The sequence below is a fragment of the Rutilus rutilus genome (assembly GCF_951802725.1).
Source record: "Rutilus rutilus genome assembly, chromosome: 9".
Classification (NCBI taxonomy): Eukaryota; Metazoa; Chordata; class Actinopteri; order Cypriniformes; family Leuciscidae; genus Rutilus; species Rutilus rutilus.
In genome coordinates, this window is record NC_140223.1 from 22103145 (window position 1) to 22120921 (window position 17777).

Below are 17777 nucleotides of genomic sequence, written 5' to 3' on the forward strand. Positions count from 1 at the left end.
ATGCATTACTTTACTAGTTACTTGAAAAAAGTAATCTGATTACATAACTCGCGTTACTTGTAATGCGTTACCCCAACACTGTTAATGATGGTTCTTTCATACTTCTTTGATGAACTGGAAGTTCCAAAAAACATAAAAAAAATGTTGTTGTTGTTGTTTTGTTTGTTTTTGTTTTTAAATAGAAGTTTTTGTAACTGTCTTTACTGTCACTTTCAATTTAATGTGTCCTTGTTGAATAAAAAATATTGAGATCTTACTGAACCCCAAACTTTTGAATGGTAGTGCAGATAGTTAAAAAGAATAATATAAGATACAACCAAGGGTTATAATAATTATTTACCGTAATAAACATTTACTATATTTTCTAATAAGTCTAAATCTACTGCAAAATGCATAGATCTGTTGTATTATAACTCAACTGCCTTGTATGTTGTGAGGTTCAGTTCTGGTAGATAATAGATCGACCACCTGATGGACTTGAGTAGAAGGCTCTAATTTTTGCTTAATCAAAAATTATGAACCATTTGAATAATTGTCAAACAAAAAATAACTTGTAGATCTGTTTTAACTTGCTACAGTGCCTTTAATGTGCATTACTGTGGAAAGACAGTATAAAAAAGAGGCAACTACACCCCCCAGTGGTTGTCAGGGCAGATGCAAACAACAATCAATACTGACTATAAAACAAGTCCAGAACGTTTCATCAAAATCTTACCAACTGAAACACTTTTATAGATTTGAAGAACAAAAATAACTTTTTTTTTAAAAGCAAAAGTACAAAAGCAAATAATATTAATATATTGTTGAATTTCAGCAAACTTCAACAAAACAAAAAATTAGACATTGTTCAATGTAGGCCACATTAAAGTGATTTTGAGCATTAAATGCTTACAGAACTTTGTGGTCATGTGAATTAATAAAAAATTGCATGGGCAGTTTTATACAGTTTATAAATATTCATTTTTATATTCATATTCACTAGGTAACTGCCCATGCAATTTTTTGCAAATATTCTATCAGGTAGAAATTGTGTGTACAAATTATTTATTTTTTCAAAATGTATCCTTAATACTCATCCAGTAAATGACTCAAAAAATCATGGGGTCTTTGAATATTGTTGTGGACAATGGAATGGGAGCCTTGGATATTGGGATGAAATTTATGCAATAAAAACATTAAAGCTATAATGTCAGTTTTATAACTCAAGCGCACCATTCAGCATAGAAGTCACACATTTTAGACATTCAAAAATATAACCTTTTCTACTTTGTGTAGCATCCCATCAAGCCATCTCTACTATTTCCAGAGGTAACTTTCTCATAGAAGAGGAATGGGAGTGTTTCCTGAAGAAGAAAGGAGAGCTGACATGTTGTCTGTACTGGTGAACGCGGTTGTGCAGAGCCCGCTGAGATACAGCCCAGAAACGCTGCCTTGCATCCCACTTTCAGTCTCCGCTAGACCCTCACAGACCCCCACGCTATCCCGTACTTGACTGGGACTGAGCTGAGGTAGGAAAGGGGTTGTGTCCATAACTACCAGTGAATCCAGAGCGAGGCTGTCATTCCTTAGCTCCTCCCAAAGATTCCCTTTAAACAAAGACAGAGAATATGAACATCAATAGACAGGGGTGCATACCAATTTGCACACGTATGCACTATTCTATGATGTTTTTAAGTATAAATAGTGCGAGTAGTGTGTTCACAATGAAAATTCCAAAAAGAAAAAGTGCACTTTAAATACCCAGTTTTTTTTATTTTATTTTTTATAATTGTGGAGATGTCCCTATAATATCGTTTTTAATTGTGGAAATTGCTTTTTCTGTCTTCAAACCTGTCATTTTATTTTTTTCTCTTTTGCCTTTAGCTTTTTCTCTTGGATCACGTCATAGGATGTCACAGGACAATTTCAAATGAATGTGAAGATAATTTGCAGCTCAAAACCTTATTTATCTGAAACATGTTTACCTTTTCATTTTGATCATTTATTTCTATATGTGTAGCCTCCTGACCTTATGCTTGCAGTTTAACGCACAAACGTTTGTTTTATTATTCATACCACAACAATAAATGTCTTTATAGAAAGTTTATATTGTAGTAAAAAAGACATAATTATGTCCATTTAAAATGAAGAGACAATTTTATATATTTAAAGGGTTAGTTCACCCAAAAATGAAAATTCTGTCAGTAATTACTCCCCCTCATGTTGTTCCAACCCCGTAAGACCTTCGTTCATCTTCGGAACACAAATTAAGATATTTTTGATGAAATCTGAGCGCTGGCTCACTCCTCCATAGACTTCTAGGTGACCGAAACTTGCTGGCCCAGAAAATGTATTAAAGAGATCGTTAATATAGTCCAAGTGACTACAGTGGCTCAATCTTAAGTATATCAAGCGACGAGAATACTTTTTGTGCGCAAAAAAACAACAAAAATAACGACTTTATTCCACTATTCATTTCCTTCTATCTGGGCCTCAAGTTAGTTCACGTAGTGTTTTTGCGCAGCGCGTCTGTGTTGTATGTCACACGCAACACACACATGACCGGCGTCGGCCAATAGTGAGCCTACGTGGTGACGTGTAACACAGAAGCGCTGCGCAAAAACACTACGTGAACTAACTCGAGGCCCAGAGAGAAGGAAATGAATAGTGGAATAAAGTCGTTATTTTTGTTGTTTTTTGCGCACAAAAAGTATTCTCGTCGCTTGATATACTTAAGATTGAGCCACTGTAGTCACTTGGACTATATTAAAGGAGAACTTGGTAACTTTTTTAACTTAATACAACTGTCTCGAAATCATTTGGATGGTTAAACAACCTGTTCTGGTGATATTGGTGACTTTCTCGTTCCCCCCAGCGTTCCCAGGCGGAAAACCAAACTTGCAACTTGGGGACTACCGTCCCGGCAACATAGAAATAGGAAGTCTCGTGAGAAGCGAGAACTAGAACGAGAACGAGCGCGAAACACAAATTGCTTTAGGCAATTCCACATAAACACCCACGCATGTATGATGTATTACCAGATTACCCACCTCGGTAGACATAGCTCCACATGATACAGTTGGCTTGCTCCGATCAAAACAAACGCACACGAGCAGCGGTAGAGAGGGGGAGGAGGCCGCCGCAAGTGAGTTTTTTACGATTGTGTTGTGAAATATACACCCTCCCACAGCTGTAGGGCGAGCTCGTGGGGAAAACATGCGACAACAAAAGGAAAATCAGTGAAGAAGTGACAAGAGTTCGCTAGAGTTGCAGAGTTCTCCTTTAACGATCTCTTTAATAACTTTTCTGGGCCAGCAAGTTTCGGTCACCTAGAAGTCTATGGAGGAGTGAGCCAGCACTCAGATTTCATCAAAAATATCTTAATTTGTGTTCCGAAGATGAACGAAGGTCTTACGGGGTTGGAACAACATGAGGGGGAGTAATTACTAACAGAATTTTCATTTTTGGGTGAACTAACCCTTTAATTGAAAAATGTGTTTCATTGGTGTTTAAAAAGTTAAAGATTTCATTATTTATAAGCATTTCACAGATTTACTGTCACCAACACTATAGTTACACAAATGAACTAAATGCATGTAATTCCATTCAAATGGATGGAAACAGATAGAAAAGTATTGGGCTTAAAAGATTCCTTATCCTGTGGCTCCCTCTAGTGGATCCAGTAAACATTTAAGTTACAGCGGTAAAACATTTATAGTACAACTACAGTATATTTTAAATTTATGAAATATAAGTGTAATATCAGTTCAATGTACAGTATGGAAATTTTATTCTAGCATAATTATCAGAGTCGAAAAAAGCTCCGCCCACTCTTGCACTGCACTGCAAATGACGTAATCGAGGCAATCTCCATATGCTTTCAAAATACTTAAATGTTTGTATATATATGCATATTTTGCAATAAACAAATATTTTGTTTTAATATATAATTAGCATTAAATGAGTAGTTTTATATTTCTCCGTCGTTTTTAATTTGATTTTGCTGTTTGCAATGCTTCACGGGACTGTAGTTCTTTCTATCACTAAAGCCATTAAGTTCACAGTCTTCACCTTTGTCTTTCTGTCTGGTTTTCAAAAACTTTTTTGCTTCAAATCAAAGTTTGTAGTGTGATTCACCTTGTAGCTGGTTGGCTTGGTTCATAGCTTATAACTCTTGAACAAAGACTTTTTAAAAAATCTCTATGGGAAAAATAAATGGAATAAATACTTTCCACTGTTGCACTCTATTGCAAACCAAATATGCGATACAATAATTTAGATCAGATTCCAATGAGATGCACAAATAATCACTGCACTGACAGCGTGAACGCAGCTAAAAGTGCTCAACCACCGCAAACATGGCTCATTTTTTCAAACTCAATCTTACCATGAAATTGTAGATCTGTGAGGCTGGGATTTAATGCATCAACATCATTACTGATTTCTCCATCCAGCAGAAGCTCCTGCATGCTCGCTGTAGTGCTGTGACCAGCCTGCAGGGCGGTGCTGTGGCTTGGTGGGGTGTGTGCTGGTAAGGGGGAATCCAAGCTGCCTGTCCTGGGACTGGAGGGGTGCCCAGCACTGGGCTGATGGGTGACTGGAGAGTAGTAAGGGAAAGCTAAAGTGTCTGGAGGTAAGTAGGGGGGAGGTGGGACGACAGTTTGAGAGGGTAAAGGGCTGTAGAGAGACTTCTGATGCAGGACACTAGTCTCATGGACAGGTTGGTGTCCGTAGGCAGGATGCATGGCAACTCTTAAGGACTGAGAATGAGTATGGCTGCTTGTTAGACTGAAGTGAGCTCCAAGAGTCTTCAATTTTTCAGGTCTCTCCCCAAGCAGACGTTCCAGCTCCTCTAAAACAATGAGCATAATGGGAACTATCAATATACAGTGCTATGCATAAGTTTAGACACCCATGCTAAAGTTGACTAAAAAGAGGAATAAAAAATCATCTTTTGGAAATTGAACTTAATGCCTTAATAAAAAAATAAAAAAAATCTAACCTTTAAGGACACCAATTTTCTTTGTGAATGAATAATGTATTGTAAATAAATAAATGTTCTTCCTTAAAATACAGGGTGCATAAGTCTGGACACCCCTATGTTAAATTCCCATAGAGGCAGGCAGATTTTTATTTTTAAAGGCCAGTTACTTCATGGATCCAGGATACTATGCATCCTGATAAAGTTCCCTTGGCCTTTAAAATAGGAATTAAAATAGCCCCACATCATCACATAGCCTTCACCATACCTAGAGATTGGCATGGTTTTATTTCAGTTAGCCTAATAGCTGGTTTGATTTGCATTGAGAGATGATCTTATGGAAAGTACCCCATGCCAATCTCTAGGTATGGTGAAGGCTATGTGATGATGTGGGGCTATTTTAATTCCAAAGGCCAAGGGAACTTTATCAGGATGCATAGTATCCTGGATCCATGAAGTAACTGGCCTTTAAAAATAAAAATCTGCCTGCCTCTATGGGAATTTAACATAGGGGTGTACACACTTATGCACCTTGTATTTTAAGGAAGAATATTTATTTATTTACGATACATTATTCATTCACAAAGAAAATTGGTGTCCTTAAAGGTTGGATTTTTCCAATTTTTTTAAATTAAGTTCAATTTCCAAAAGATGATTTTTTTATTCCTCTTTTTAGTCAACTTTAGCATGGGTGTCTAAACTTATGCATAGCACTGTATATACACACACATATTTTAATATATATATTATAAATATATATTATACAATATAAAAGAAAGTAATATAGTGTAATATCTATAGACGAAATATAATTTGGGGTCAGTAAGATTTTTTTAAATAAATAAGTAATACTTTTATTCAGCAAGGATGCATTACATTGATCAAAAGTGACAGTACATTTAATGCACTTTATTTTAAAGAATTCTGAAAAAATTATCGCAGTTTTCACAAAAATGTCAAGCAGGACAACTGTTTGATAATAATAAAAAGAAATGTTTCTTGAGCACAGAATAACCGTATTGGGATAATTTGTGAAGGATCACGTGACACCGAAGACTGGAGTAATGATGCTGAAAATTAATTTTTGCCGTCACAGGAAAAAATTACATTTTAAAATACATTCACATACAAAACTGTTATTTTAAATTAAAATAATATTTCACAATATAACTGTTTTTATTCTATTTTTCGATCAAATAAATGCAGTTTTGGTGAGCATAAGAGACTTCTTTTTATAAATACAATGTTCAATCACTTGTTTTATCATTTTTGAGTTTTGAACACTACAGGTGAGCATAAGCATAAAATACATTCACAATAATCATATCGCATATGTGAATTTGGGTAATCTAGGAAATTTTTTGCACTTTTAACTTACACACCAACAAATGGGACCTTCAGTGCCGGTCCTACGCTTCAGCCGCACTGCATGATGTCCGAGTCCAAAACAGTTATTAAATAAATATAAATCATTAAGTATTCGAAAAAAAAAAATTTCCACACGACTCCGCTAAATTTGAATGCACATTTATATTTGCATGTTATAAAAAATATGTTTACATGCTACTTAAATAATCTGTGGTGGTTTGAGGGCCCTTGCGTAGTTTGCGTATAGGTAGGACCGGAGTTCTGACCCTCGCCGGGTAATTATTCGCCAGTATGGGTAGGTTTAGGATTAGGTAGGGGGGTATAGGGGGTTAGGTTAGGATTAGGCAAACAAATACGCGCACCTGGTCGGGCCATGCTCCTCCGTACAGTCAGTGGATCTTTACGTCTCCACTTGTGAAGTTCCTCCTGCATCTTCTCTACCTTCGCTGGGTTCAGGGCCCACAGGCAGCCCTTTCGAGAGGAGTTCCCATTCTTGTTCTCTACTTTCTCAAAGCACTTGTTTAAAGAGAGGTTGTGTCGTACAGAATTCTTCCAGCCATCAGGTGCTGTCTGAGGAATCACAAATAAAACCTAAGGTTGTGAAGTGGTCGCTAAACTGTTGCGAGGCAGTGGCTAAGGGTATTCTAGGGTGGCGTGCACCGAAAAACAACGAATCTAAAACAGAGATTGTACCAGTCAGTTCTCTAAATAAATTAAGAAATATCTTTCCTACAACCCTTCCCTCAGTAAAGTCAACACTGGATCGGTACGAATCTGCATGTTTACCTAATGATGAGCCAAAATAATGTCACATTGTAAATCCCTTTACCAGCACAGCGCCAAGAGGAGGGTGAATTAAAAGATCAGGCATACAGAGATCATGCCATAACAGGCATAACAGGCAGAGTGAGGAACAAATCTGTTTACATTCTGTATTTGTTACATTCCTCATGAACAGGCCTCTTCTATAACTGTTCACTGTAGATCAATGTACAGGGTGGGCCATTTATATGGATACACCGTAATAACATGGGAATGGTTGGTGATATTAAAGTCCTGTTTGTGGCACATTAGTATATGTGAGGGGGCAAACTCCTCAAGATGGGTGGTGACCATCACATATACTAATGTGCCACAAACAGGACTTTAATATCACCAACCATTCCCATGTTATTACGGTGTATCCATATAAATGGCCCACACTGTACATATATTAGATGTAGAATTTTTTTCTGAGAAGTGGTAGTGCAGTTTACCTTGAAGTAGGGGAAATGATCCGTCATGAAGCTGTAGATCTCACTTACTGGTAGACTGCCCGTTTTGCTATTCCTCAGAGCCAGGAAGATGAGAATACTGCAAACAAATATATTTAACAATGAAAAATCACCAATCAAACATGACTATTGTGATGCATTGGTTTATTTTGATTTGTTTGGGAGTATTGTCAGTTGTGACCATGTTTGTTTATGCTTTTACATATGCGCTTGGCTGGCACTTGCCAAAGGGACAGTGCACTGCATTCACATTACCATAGTAAATAATTGAGTCTTTTCATAACAGATGACTGATTGTGGTTTAGCAGTTGTCAGCAGTTTATAACAACTATATCTGTATTGTTTAAATCAGTTTTATAAGACATTTTGATGAACAAATATTTGTTGTTCGTCATTTAATACAGTTAATTAGTATAATTTGATATATTACATTTTGCAGACGCTTTTATCCAAAGCGACTTACATTGCATTTCAAGGTACACATTTATATTCTTATCAGTTCATGCTTTCCCTGGGAATCGAACCCATGACCTTGGCGTTGCAAGTGCCAACGCTCTACTGTTTAAAACAAAAAATTGTTGAATTTTAAAATGCCGGATATTGGTTTTCATGATTTTTTGTATGAAGCTGCACATATTTACACTCAGCTGATATTTAGATCAATGGCATGATGTTGCGTTTAACATTTAAAACATTAACATTTTAGATAGAATGGCAGTTATGTTGTACATTTCTGAACGAATCAGTGTTTTCTCAGTGACTCACTCAGTCACTTGGCGCCAAATCAGGGGCGTAGCCATCATTTCAAAAGTGAGGGGGACAGAATGCCAAGCGTTATACCAGATACATTTTTTTTTTTGCACACCTTTGTTGACAGGTTTTTGCTTAATTGGCTTAATATGCTATTTATGTTTAAAGCAATAAAACAGAAAGAAAGAAAGCAGGGGCGATTCTAGGATTTTCATTTTAGGGGGGCTCAGCCCCCAATGAGGGTATGATGTTAAAAAAAAATGTTTCGTTTATGATCTAATGCTCATTATTAACTAGTTTCATTCATTCATCCAGTAACTTGCATATGGCTGGGTTTTATAATCACTGAGGTCCCAAATGTGAGGTATTTAGGGGGGTTCGGGAGAATTTTTTTTATTTCTCTTATCTACATATGTGCATTTTAAGATGTTTTGAAGGCCAAAAAAATTGGATAACAATAGCTTAAGCATGGTGCTGAAGCACCCCTAAAAAGGGGCTAGCCTTGCCCATGAAAGAAAGAAAGAAATACAGATGTTCTGTACTTTATACTGCACATAGCCTAGTATTGTATATTGTACAATATTGTTTATGTTGACATATTTCAAATAGTTTTTTGTGTAGGCTACGTCAAACTTCAAGCTTTTAAAACTACTTCAAACTTTCAGGTGAGGCTTTTTCAAGACAACTTATAGTTTGTCTACAACATTTTTTATCTAACAATTGTAAAGTGTTACCGAATTATATATGGTAAACATCATGTAGGCTACACGTTACAACGCTGCCTGATTCAAGCAGATATAGTGGCTGTTAATGCATGAAAATCCAAATTCAGCATTAACAATCACCATCTTTATTCTAATTTGAAGGGCGTTGATTACATATCTGTGAAAATAAAAGACATTACGAATAAAAAAGACGTTTGTGCGGGTAACTTACTAGAGAATATTTTCAATTTCCAACAAAACTTGTTAATTATGCAGCTCGAGAAATAGGCAGAGTTATTCATCAATGTGCAACACAATTCGGATACCACATGACAACTTACAGTGATTTTTCGGGAAAAGGGAGTGAAGAGTTTTTTGCCGTTTTGAAGTTTGCGACCTCTATGAAAATGATGGATCCAGCGCGGGTGCGAGCATGGGCGTGTCGTGACGCAAGAGCGACTGATTACCATGGAAACTCATCTTGACTCTTTGAATTTTAAATCAGGATGTATACACATTGGACCGCGAAAACCTCAACTTGTCGTGAAAACACTTGTCCTATGCGAAAAACTGCGGGGGACACATTTACATTTTATAAAAAGTGGGGGGGGGGACACGTCCCCCGCGTAATCTACGCCCATGGCGCCAATCCACAATACAGTAACACTATTTTTCATAGAAGTATTCACGTTTAATATATATAAATGTGTTATTCCATTCATCACTTTATAGATTTATATCGGCCTATTATGTTGCTCAAGCAAGTGACAAACATTTAAACACGGTACTTGGTGTATAATATGTTGGGCCCAGAGACAAGAACTAACAAATTTCTGATGACGTTTCAGAAAATGATTTATTTTTGAAAATATGTCTTAGATAATACAGGTGCAAATACATACCTGTAAGAGTAGACGGGTTTAGGGTAGAGTGTCTGGGCAGAATTGTCTTGAGATGTTTGTGATGAGAGGCTTTGGCTATAGTAGTGAGAAACCGTGTCTATTCCTCTTGAAGAGTAAAACTAGAGACAGTACATACACACAAAATAACTCTCTTTAATTTAAAAATTGTTGAAGACAATATACTGTAGAGGGATAAATGCCTATTTGTGTAATTATTGGTAATTAAAAAAAAAACCGAGTATATTATTTGTAGTGCTGTCAAATCGATTAATCGCGATTAATTGCATGTAACAAAAGTAATTATGTAAATATAATATATATACATATATATGTTTGTGTGTGTGTGTGTATACATATATATCTTTATATATATATATATATATATATATATATATATATATATACTGTATATATATACACACAAACGTTTGATATTTGCGATTAATCGCGACTAATCGCTATTAATCGATTTGACAGCACTAATTATTTTTGCTCGTTTCATTTTTAAGCTTCCATTACATACTACACCCATGTTCAACAAGAGCGAATCTTTGTTATTTGTCAGTCTAAGGATGTAGTAGAACTTTCTGCCAATGTTTTGACTGAACATGCGCCAAAACCTGTTATCATTTGATTATTTCTACCTTCTTACACATGCCAAAGTTTACCTACAGTCATATCAATACATATACACTACCGTTCAAAGTTTGGGGTCAGTAAGAGTTTATTTTTTTATTCACTAAGGATGCATTAAATTGATCAAAAGACTTTTATGATGTCACAATAGATTTATATTTTAAATAATCCTGAAATGAGAAATGCAAACTTGGTGAGTATATGAGACTTAAAAAAAAAAAAACTTTTGATGTTTTTACACAATTAACAAAATTAACAAACTTCTGCACGGTAGTGTATATAATCAGTATATCACACATTCTTTCAGGAGTACCTGATGTTGTAGAGGACTGATGGCACTGTACGTCTGATGGTTAATTGATGTGTAGTCGGGAGGATCTTCAGAGCTCATCTGAGGCTCACTGTAGGGGTGTTGAGTTCCCTGCCCCAAGAGCAGACCATGATTTACTTAGTTCTAACATATCATATGTTAATGCTTCTTTAGAAAGTGTAATAAGGACATCTGCTTGCACATCTGCCTGGTAGGTCTTCTTATTTCCATGTCTTTTGCCTCTGGCCTAAATATGCTGGCAAGAATTTAAAAGAGCCTTCAAGGTAATATATATAACCTTGAAGGCCCTTTTAAACGAAATCCACCAGAACTAAATACTGTGCAAATTCCTTTAAAAAGTTTTTTTTTTTTATCTGAACAAGAAATCCTCAAATTAAACAATCACTCAGTCTCACCATGATGCTAGTTGTCTCCACATTAGTGCTTAAAGGACTCCAAGAGGATTGTTCCTCAAATCCATCGGCCGTGGTGAGTTTCCCAGCCAGTCCAGGTCTTCTGAGACAACTGAAGGTTTGAACCTCACCGATGGCCCCTTCGCTGCATTGACGTCTGTAAGGATGGTAGTGATAGTTTTCCGTCAGGCCAGACTCTTGTTCAACAGGGCTTCCGTCTACACTGTGTCTACGAAAGCGCTCGGCAAAAGCACTCTTCTGCCTGTAGGGAACGCTTTTTCTTTGGGAGTACGGTGCAAACCCCTCTCCAACATTGCTCTGGTGACACTAGATTGAACAACAAAATAATGCAAAAACACTATAAAACATGCATATTAGCTCACCAATATGAAATTCCTAGAACCTAAAATTGCCTAATACATGCAACACCTAGGCTGTTCCATGTAAAGCAATGCTGCAGTTTCATTTCTAATTAATGCACTCTTTAACATAAAGCAGTTTTCCAAGTGGAAATGCAGTAGCACGTAAAGATCTTTGATCTGCTAAAGAGCCCATAAATGCATTTAATGTGACATACAGCCTTCCCTAGGGGCCATCATTAATTAATATTTGATCAAAAGGATTTGGTAAAAAGGCAGGATGAAATTCTTCTATTTTTGCCACAGGGTCTTTTGTCCTTGAATAGTTCCTTGTGCGGAGGTTCATGTCCTCATCAAAAAGTAATAATTATGACACTGTCGTAATGAGAGCAGATGGCAGGCAGCGGTTTCTAAGAAGCGGCAACTTCAGAACAGTGCATAGATCAATCATCCATCTATCTATCTATCTGTCTATCTGTCTGTCTGTCTGTCTATGTATCATTCTGTGTTTCTAAATTGATTATAAACAAATGTTTTAAAATTAATAAATTAAATTATTAATACCTGTGACTCTGGCATCTGAAAGCAGGGCGACCCAAGAGGGTCAAAGGAGTGCAGTTCACAAGGAGAAGGAATTGGTGAGCTGCTGCTGCTGCTTAAAGACAGGCCCTGGGACTCAGAGGACATCGTCCCTTCAACCTGCCTCTTTAAAACAACACAACAGTTCATCAGGTTTTTAGCCTTATTTGTAGATAGAAAGATAAATCAAATAGATGTAATATGCAAATGTGATCCCTTAAGCTACTGTAAGCTAAAGCATGTAAAACACGGCACAATGTACCCTCAAACATTTACACTAAAGTGTCAGGGGCTGTGGTTTTAAAGATATGAATTGTCAGCTTGACCCTTGCCAAGTTCCTGGCAAGGGTCAGCGGACTTTTCCCTCGACAGACGCACGTCAGTAAATTAGGGAATTAACTTGCGCTCCCGGGGGCGATTCAGCGAAAAGAGGAGGCGTGTTCAAGCGCAAACGTTTCCTGGTGCTATTTTGCAGTTCCAGAAAATAATTTTTTGCGTTTTCAGTGGCGTTCAGATGCTATTTTAAGGGCGCATGCTTGGCCATAATGTAGCGTGTGCACAACGCGCATACACTTTGCTTCTCTCATCTACACACAGACGTAGCAGTTGCCATTTTTGCAAACCATACATAATTACAAGGAAAAATATTCTTCACGAGGGAAATCATTGTGTTGTGTCCATGAGGATGTGAAAAATAGGTATAAATCTAGCTTACACATTTACCAAAATTATTATACGCCTGTTTAACCGAAGCTAATTTGGGTGGGTTTCTCCCATCCCCATACAATGTCACTTTTCTGTCTTTTACAGCCCTGACGAGAACGTCCATCGGTCTCCTCGGCGTGCGCCTGGCAAATCCGTCGTTATAATAGCAATCCGCCATGGAACAAGCACGCCTGCTCTTGAAGGGAATGTGAGATGATGCTCTGATTGGTTTATTTCACGTTACGCCCAAACCACACCTTTGAATAATGTAGCTACTTCAGACCAACCCATTTTAGATTTGCGCCGGGTGCAAGAGTCAATTATCCCGCCGGTATAATAGCAACGGCGCCCAAAATCTGCCCACAAAGTTACTTGCATTTCGCGTTTGATACTTGTTCAGATCGTTAAAATAGGGCCCTATGTCATAAAGGTATTTTCCATGTCTCCAAACAATCTATCTCTCTAGCTATTTGGTCTTTGGGCAAACCTACAGTCTATGTGTAAAATCCCTTTTCAACTGTCTAGTAAGCATTTTCCATAACATTGAAGGTCCATGTTGAAGTGAAAAATGCTGTATATATCATTGCCCTGGCTGCTATCTGTTCATAAACAGGTAAAACATAAGGGCACATAAGTATCTGGTATTCCTGGAAACTCAGGCTACTCTCATTACTGTCAGCAGACAGTGCTGTTTGAGCCAAAAACTCATTAAAATCACCAACAAACCATGAAGGAGAAGCAGAAGTGTGTTAGTGACATGAAATGGAGATGGGGGAGTTTTGCTCCATCTGAAACATAGAGTGTAATTCAGTACTGGAGAGGAAGTTGAGCTGGCCTTTATGGTTTATCACTGTGACTTTTAAACTGATCCTTTGACCTGTTACGGTTGAGATACAAGCCATTTCCACTCTTGAGAGAAAACAGCTGAGTATACACAAAAAAGGTTATTGGGTTCTTATGTGTTTAAACGATTAGGCAAGCAAATGAGGCATGATAACTGGATTTTATGCTACATATAATTTTAAAGTATATGTTTTTTTGAAGTCTGTTTTACTGTAAACAATTATTTAACTGCATTTTGTATTTCAAAAATTTGACTTGATTCTGATTGGTCATCTGCAGTCCAGCCTCATAATGGGTAATTGATATTGTTGTGTTGCTGTGCTCGTTTTGTCGCTAAACTGATTGTTTTGTACATTGTATAGTGGACAATTTTTTCTTAGCGGAATCCTTAAGATAAGATACACAGGTAAGATGAAAAAATCTTTAAAACAATTATATTACAAAATATACAGTCTCAAAAGAAATACAGTTTCTGAATGCATAAATGAATATTCTGAATATAGTGTGTAAAATGGATACATACAAATCTTAAACAGCAAAAATGTGATTTATAAAAAATAAAACTGATGGTTTTAAAATGTTTGTCATGTGAGTCTTATTTAGGAGTGTTTAGCCAATAGGAAGTAGTTACTGCATGATTAGATTCAAGTTGAAATGTCACTGCCCAGACAGCAACATAGTGTCGGCCCAGATCCGGCCCACATCTGGGCTGTGTAGAATCCAAGTGTGCCAAATGTGGGCCGGATCTGGGCCGACACTATGTTGCTGTCTGGGTGTAGTCAGTTTAATCAAGTCAGTGAAATCACTAACTAAAATGGTATCAAATGAGATCCTGCTCCTGTTAATACATCCACTGGGATAAAGCTACAATTTTACTTGATTTATTTAAAAAGGGCAAATTAATTTATTCCTGCATGGACCCAGGTCGTTCTGCATAAAGAGCTTTACTACTACTTTCGGCTCAACCAAATACTGCTTAAAGCAAGTGTTTAAAAAAAAAAAAAAAAAAAGTGTGTTCTTAAAGGTTATATTTAATAATAGTTGATCGTGTTGTGCGCCATTTAAATTTTAATGCACAATTTTTTTATAAGATATATTGAGAAGCTCTAGAAAAATCACATGATGAACATGTTCCGTTTCCATTAGCATCGAGCAAAGGTCAGAATGCTGACTGAGGTCAGTAAGCCATGCTATATAATCCTCTAATACAAGATAAAAAAGAAGATAAAGTGTGTGTGCATGTGTGTTCTTGTTTAACCTACATTGAGAGGACCAAATGTCCCCACAAATACAGTAAAATGTGAACATTTTGACAGTGTGGGGCCATTTGGTCCGGTCCCAAGATATAAAGAAGAAAACAAGTGTGTGTGTGTCTGTACTAAGTAATGTGCGTGAGTATGTGTGGTTCCGGTAAACCCTACATTATGGGGACAAAATGTCCCCACAAAGATGCAATATCCAAAATCCTTGTGGGGAAATTGTTTGGTCCCCATTAGGAAAACAGCTTATAAGTGGTGTTTTTTGAAAATGTAAATGCAGAAAGTTTTCTGTGATGGGTAGGTTTAGGGGGAAGGTTAGTGTATAAGGGGATAGAATATACAGTTTGTACAATATAAAAATCTTTACGTCTATGAGAAATGCCCACAAAATTTCCGTGTGTGTGTGTGCGTATGTGTGTGACTGAAAAGATCATCTGGAGTGAGTAAGAATAAAAATGCTGAAACAGGTATAAATGTAAAAGTACTTCATTTCAAGACTCCTTCCTCTCTCAATATGATCACATTTATCTCACTTTGATCTGGTCTCTTGCATGTCTATACAGCCCCACCCGTGCACTCTCACCACTTGAGTGGCATTTCAAATGGACTGTGCATCTTCCTTTACACCGTCATCCATCAAGTAATTGGTAGGATTTCTTCCCGTATGTCTACAATAGCACTTTCACTCCACTTCAGTGGAAACACATCTGAGCGTTAAAAAAACAAACAGTACTTTACTTCCTTAAATGTGGTCAAATGCAGAATCCTCTCTAAAGGCACATTGATGCTGCTGTTTTCCAATCAATGAAAGTAAATGGTGACCAGGAGCTGTCAGAATTATTATTATTATTTTAAAGGTCCAAAAAAGTAGTCCAAATCCAAAGAAGTTCTAGTGAACTCATTCCAAGTCTTTGCGAGGACACATAATATGAACAAAAAGCCAAAAAAACAGAAATTTTAAAGGGCAAGATTGTGTATTTTGAAGTTTGACAGTCCCTGGTCACCATGTACTTTCATTGTGTGGAAATAGGCAGTGTCAACATTCTGACTAACATCTACTTTTATGTTCCCCAGGGGAAAGAAAACCATAAAGGTTTTGAATGACATGATGGTGAGTAAATGATGACAGGATTGTCAATTATAATACACACTAGAGATTTAAGATCACTGTCCAGCATAAATGGAAATCCTACAGATGAAAAACATTGGAGCCAGGAACGCTGTTGGAGCTTTGAACGTTGAGCTTTGCAAATCTTATAATGAAGGTTTCTGAAAATCGGTTTAATACTAGTGTGTATTGGAAACATTGATAAAATGTGATTGATGTGATGAAATTAGAAAGCATACAACTAAACCCTGCACCTGACAGAAATACTTGTTAAGTTGTTAACAGCATACCCTAATAAATATAAATAAAACATTGAATATAAAATATTTATATTAAATATGAACATTAAATATGACAATAAATACAAGATTATTATTAATTACTCAAATTTGTCATTATCTATTTGCACATAGCTTGCATATCTGATCAGTGAATTAATAACTGTCCAAATGACTTCAAATAAATTAGACAGATATAAAATCATCAGCATTATTCTGATGAAAAAACTTAATTAATACTCAAGGAATGTATGACGAGGTTGCTAGATCACAGCTGGAAACCATATCTGTGATCATACATTTGTAATGTTACTCATTAAATAATGAATCGCATTCATCTAATAGCTTGCGCCTTGTAAAATAAATCTCAGCTCAGCTCTGAGATTTTAACTGGCAATTTGTAAAAGGCTCAGTCCATTTGGCCCCCAGCCAACCTATGGGAGCCACACACCCACAGGGGACAGACCTGCTGCAACAGGTTTTCCAATACACACATGTGCACACGTGTTTGCACGGCTACACACACTTGGGTCACTGGCAGCTGGGATCATAATGAGAACATATTTTAAATGTTATATCAGACCCATAATCATAACCCGGAGAGAATGGGCACTTTGCCGAACTTCAGCACCCAGAGGGAAACAACCCTGCTGCACCTGCCTTGCCCTGCCCTCTATCTCATTTTCTCTCTCTCCTGTATCCCTCTCTTCTTCTCTTATGAATTTCAGCGGAGATTTCATCCAGGTGGAGACAAGCCTAACAAGGAGCCTGAGGGACATTTCATGATGCCTTATTTATTGGTGCCAAAAGGGAAACAGTTGTACAATAGTATCTGTGTAAATGAAAAGTAAGATCCCACAGATGTTTACACGTGTATGCCTTTAATTTTGGACTTCTTAGCTCAGATCTATCTCTTCTAGCATGTTATTTTGCTGTCAATGAAACCTTTTCACAATGTTGATCCTAGTATGTACCAGATGCAGAACAATTATAGCTTGCAGAGATGACTTTGGAGTGCATATTAAGTTTAAAAAAACACTTACCACTGTGTGCGGTGCTTCCAGGCCCAAGTTGTAAGTCTAAGACAGTCAGAGTCCACACAGATACCTGCAAACCGGCTGTAGATCTCTTCAGAAATCTCTCTCTGAGTTGCTTCTCGGAGTTGCTTTTATAGTGACTGACTGACTGACTGCTGACAAGAAAAACAACTGAGACATATATATTTAGAGAGTGAGAGAGAAAGAGCGAGGGAGGGAGGGAAAATGAATGTCAATGCAGGTGAATTTTTCCCCTACCCTCCTAGTGAACCTGGGAGGCAGAACCACGGCC

General features: G+C 37.1%; 1 protein-coding gene across 1 annotated transcript; it reads right to left on the reverse strand.

Annotated features, from left to right (window-relative positions):
• Positions 1 to 566: 566 nt before the first annotated feature.
• On the reverse strand, positions 567 to 17570 carry foxn1 (forkhead box N1). Its single transcript, XM_084420068.1, has 9 exons — positions 17492 to 17570; positions 12241 to 12381; positions 11321 to 11644; positions 10908 to 11015; positions 9959 to 10077; positions 7585 to 7681; positions 6691 to 6898; positions 4367 to 4831; positions 567 to 1586 (listed from the first exon to the last, which is right to left on the reverse strand). Exons 2-9 carry the CDS (start codon positions 12361 to 12363, stop codon positions 1318 to 1320), a joined length of 1713 nt encoding a protein of 570 aa, XP_084276194.1. The 5' UTR covers positions 12364 to 12381; positions 17492 to 17570; the 3' UTR covers positions 567 to 1317.
• Positions 17571 to 17777: the final 207 nt, after the last annotated feature.

What these genes read in the sequence shown, in the direction of transcription:
- foxn1 (XM_084420068.1), bottom strand. Translation starts at nt 12,363, where the DNA reads ATGTCCTCTGAGTCCCAGGGCCTGTCTTTAAGCAGCAGCAGCAGCTCA. An exon ending in TCAGTCCTCTACAACATCAG is followed by an intron (nt 10,078 to 10,907) that starts GTACTCCTGAAA and finishes TACTGTCTCTAG; the next exon opens with TTTTACTCTTCAAGAGGAAT. An exon ending in GAGGAGCATGGCCCGACCAG is followed by an intron (nt 4,832 to 6,690) that starts GTGCGCGTATTT and finishes TCATTGTTTTAG; the next exon opens with AGGAGCTGGAACGTCTGCTT.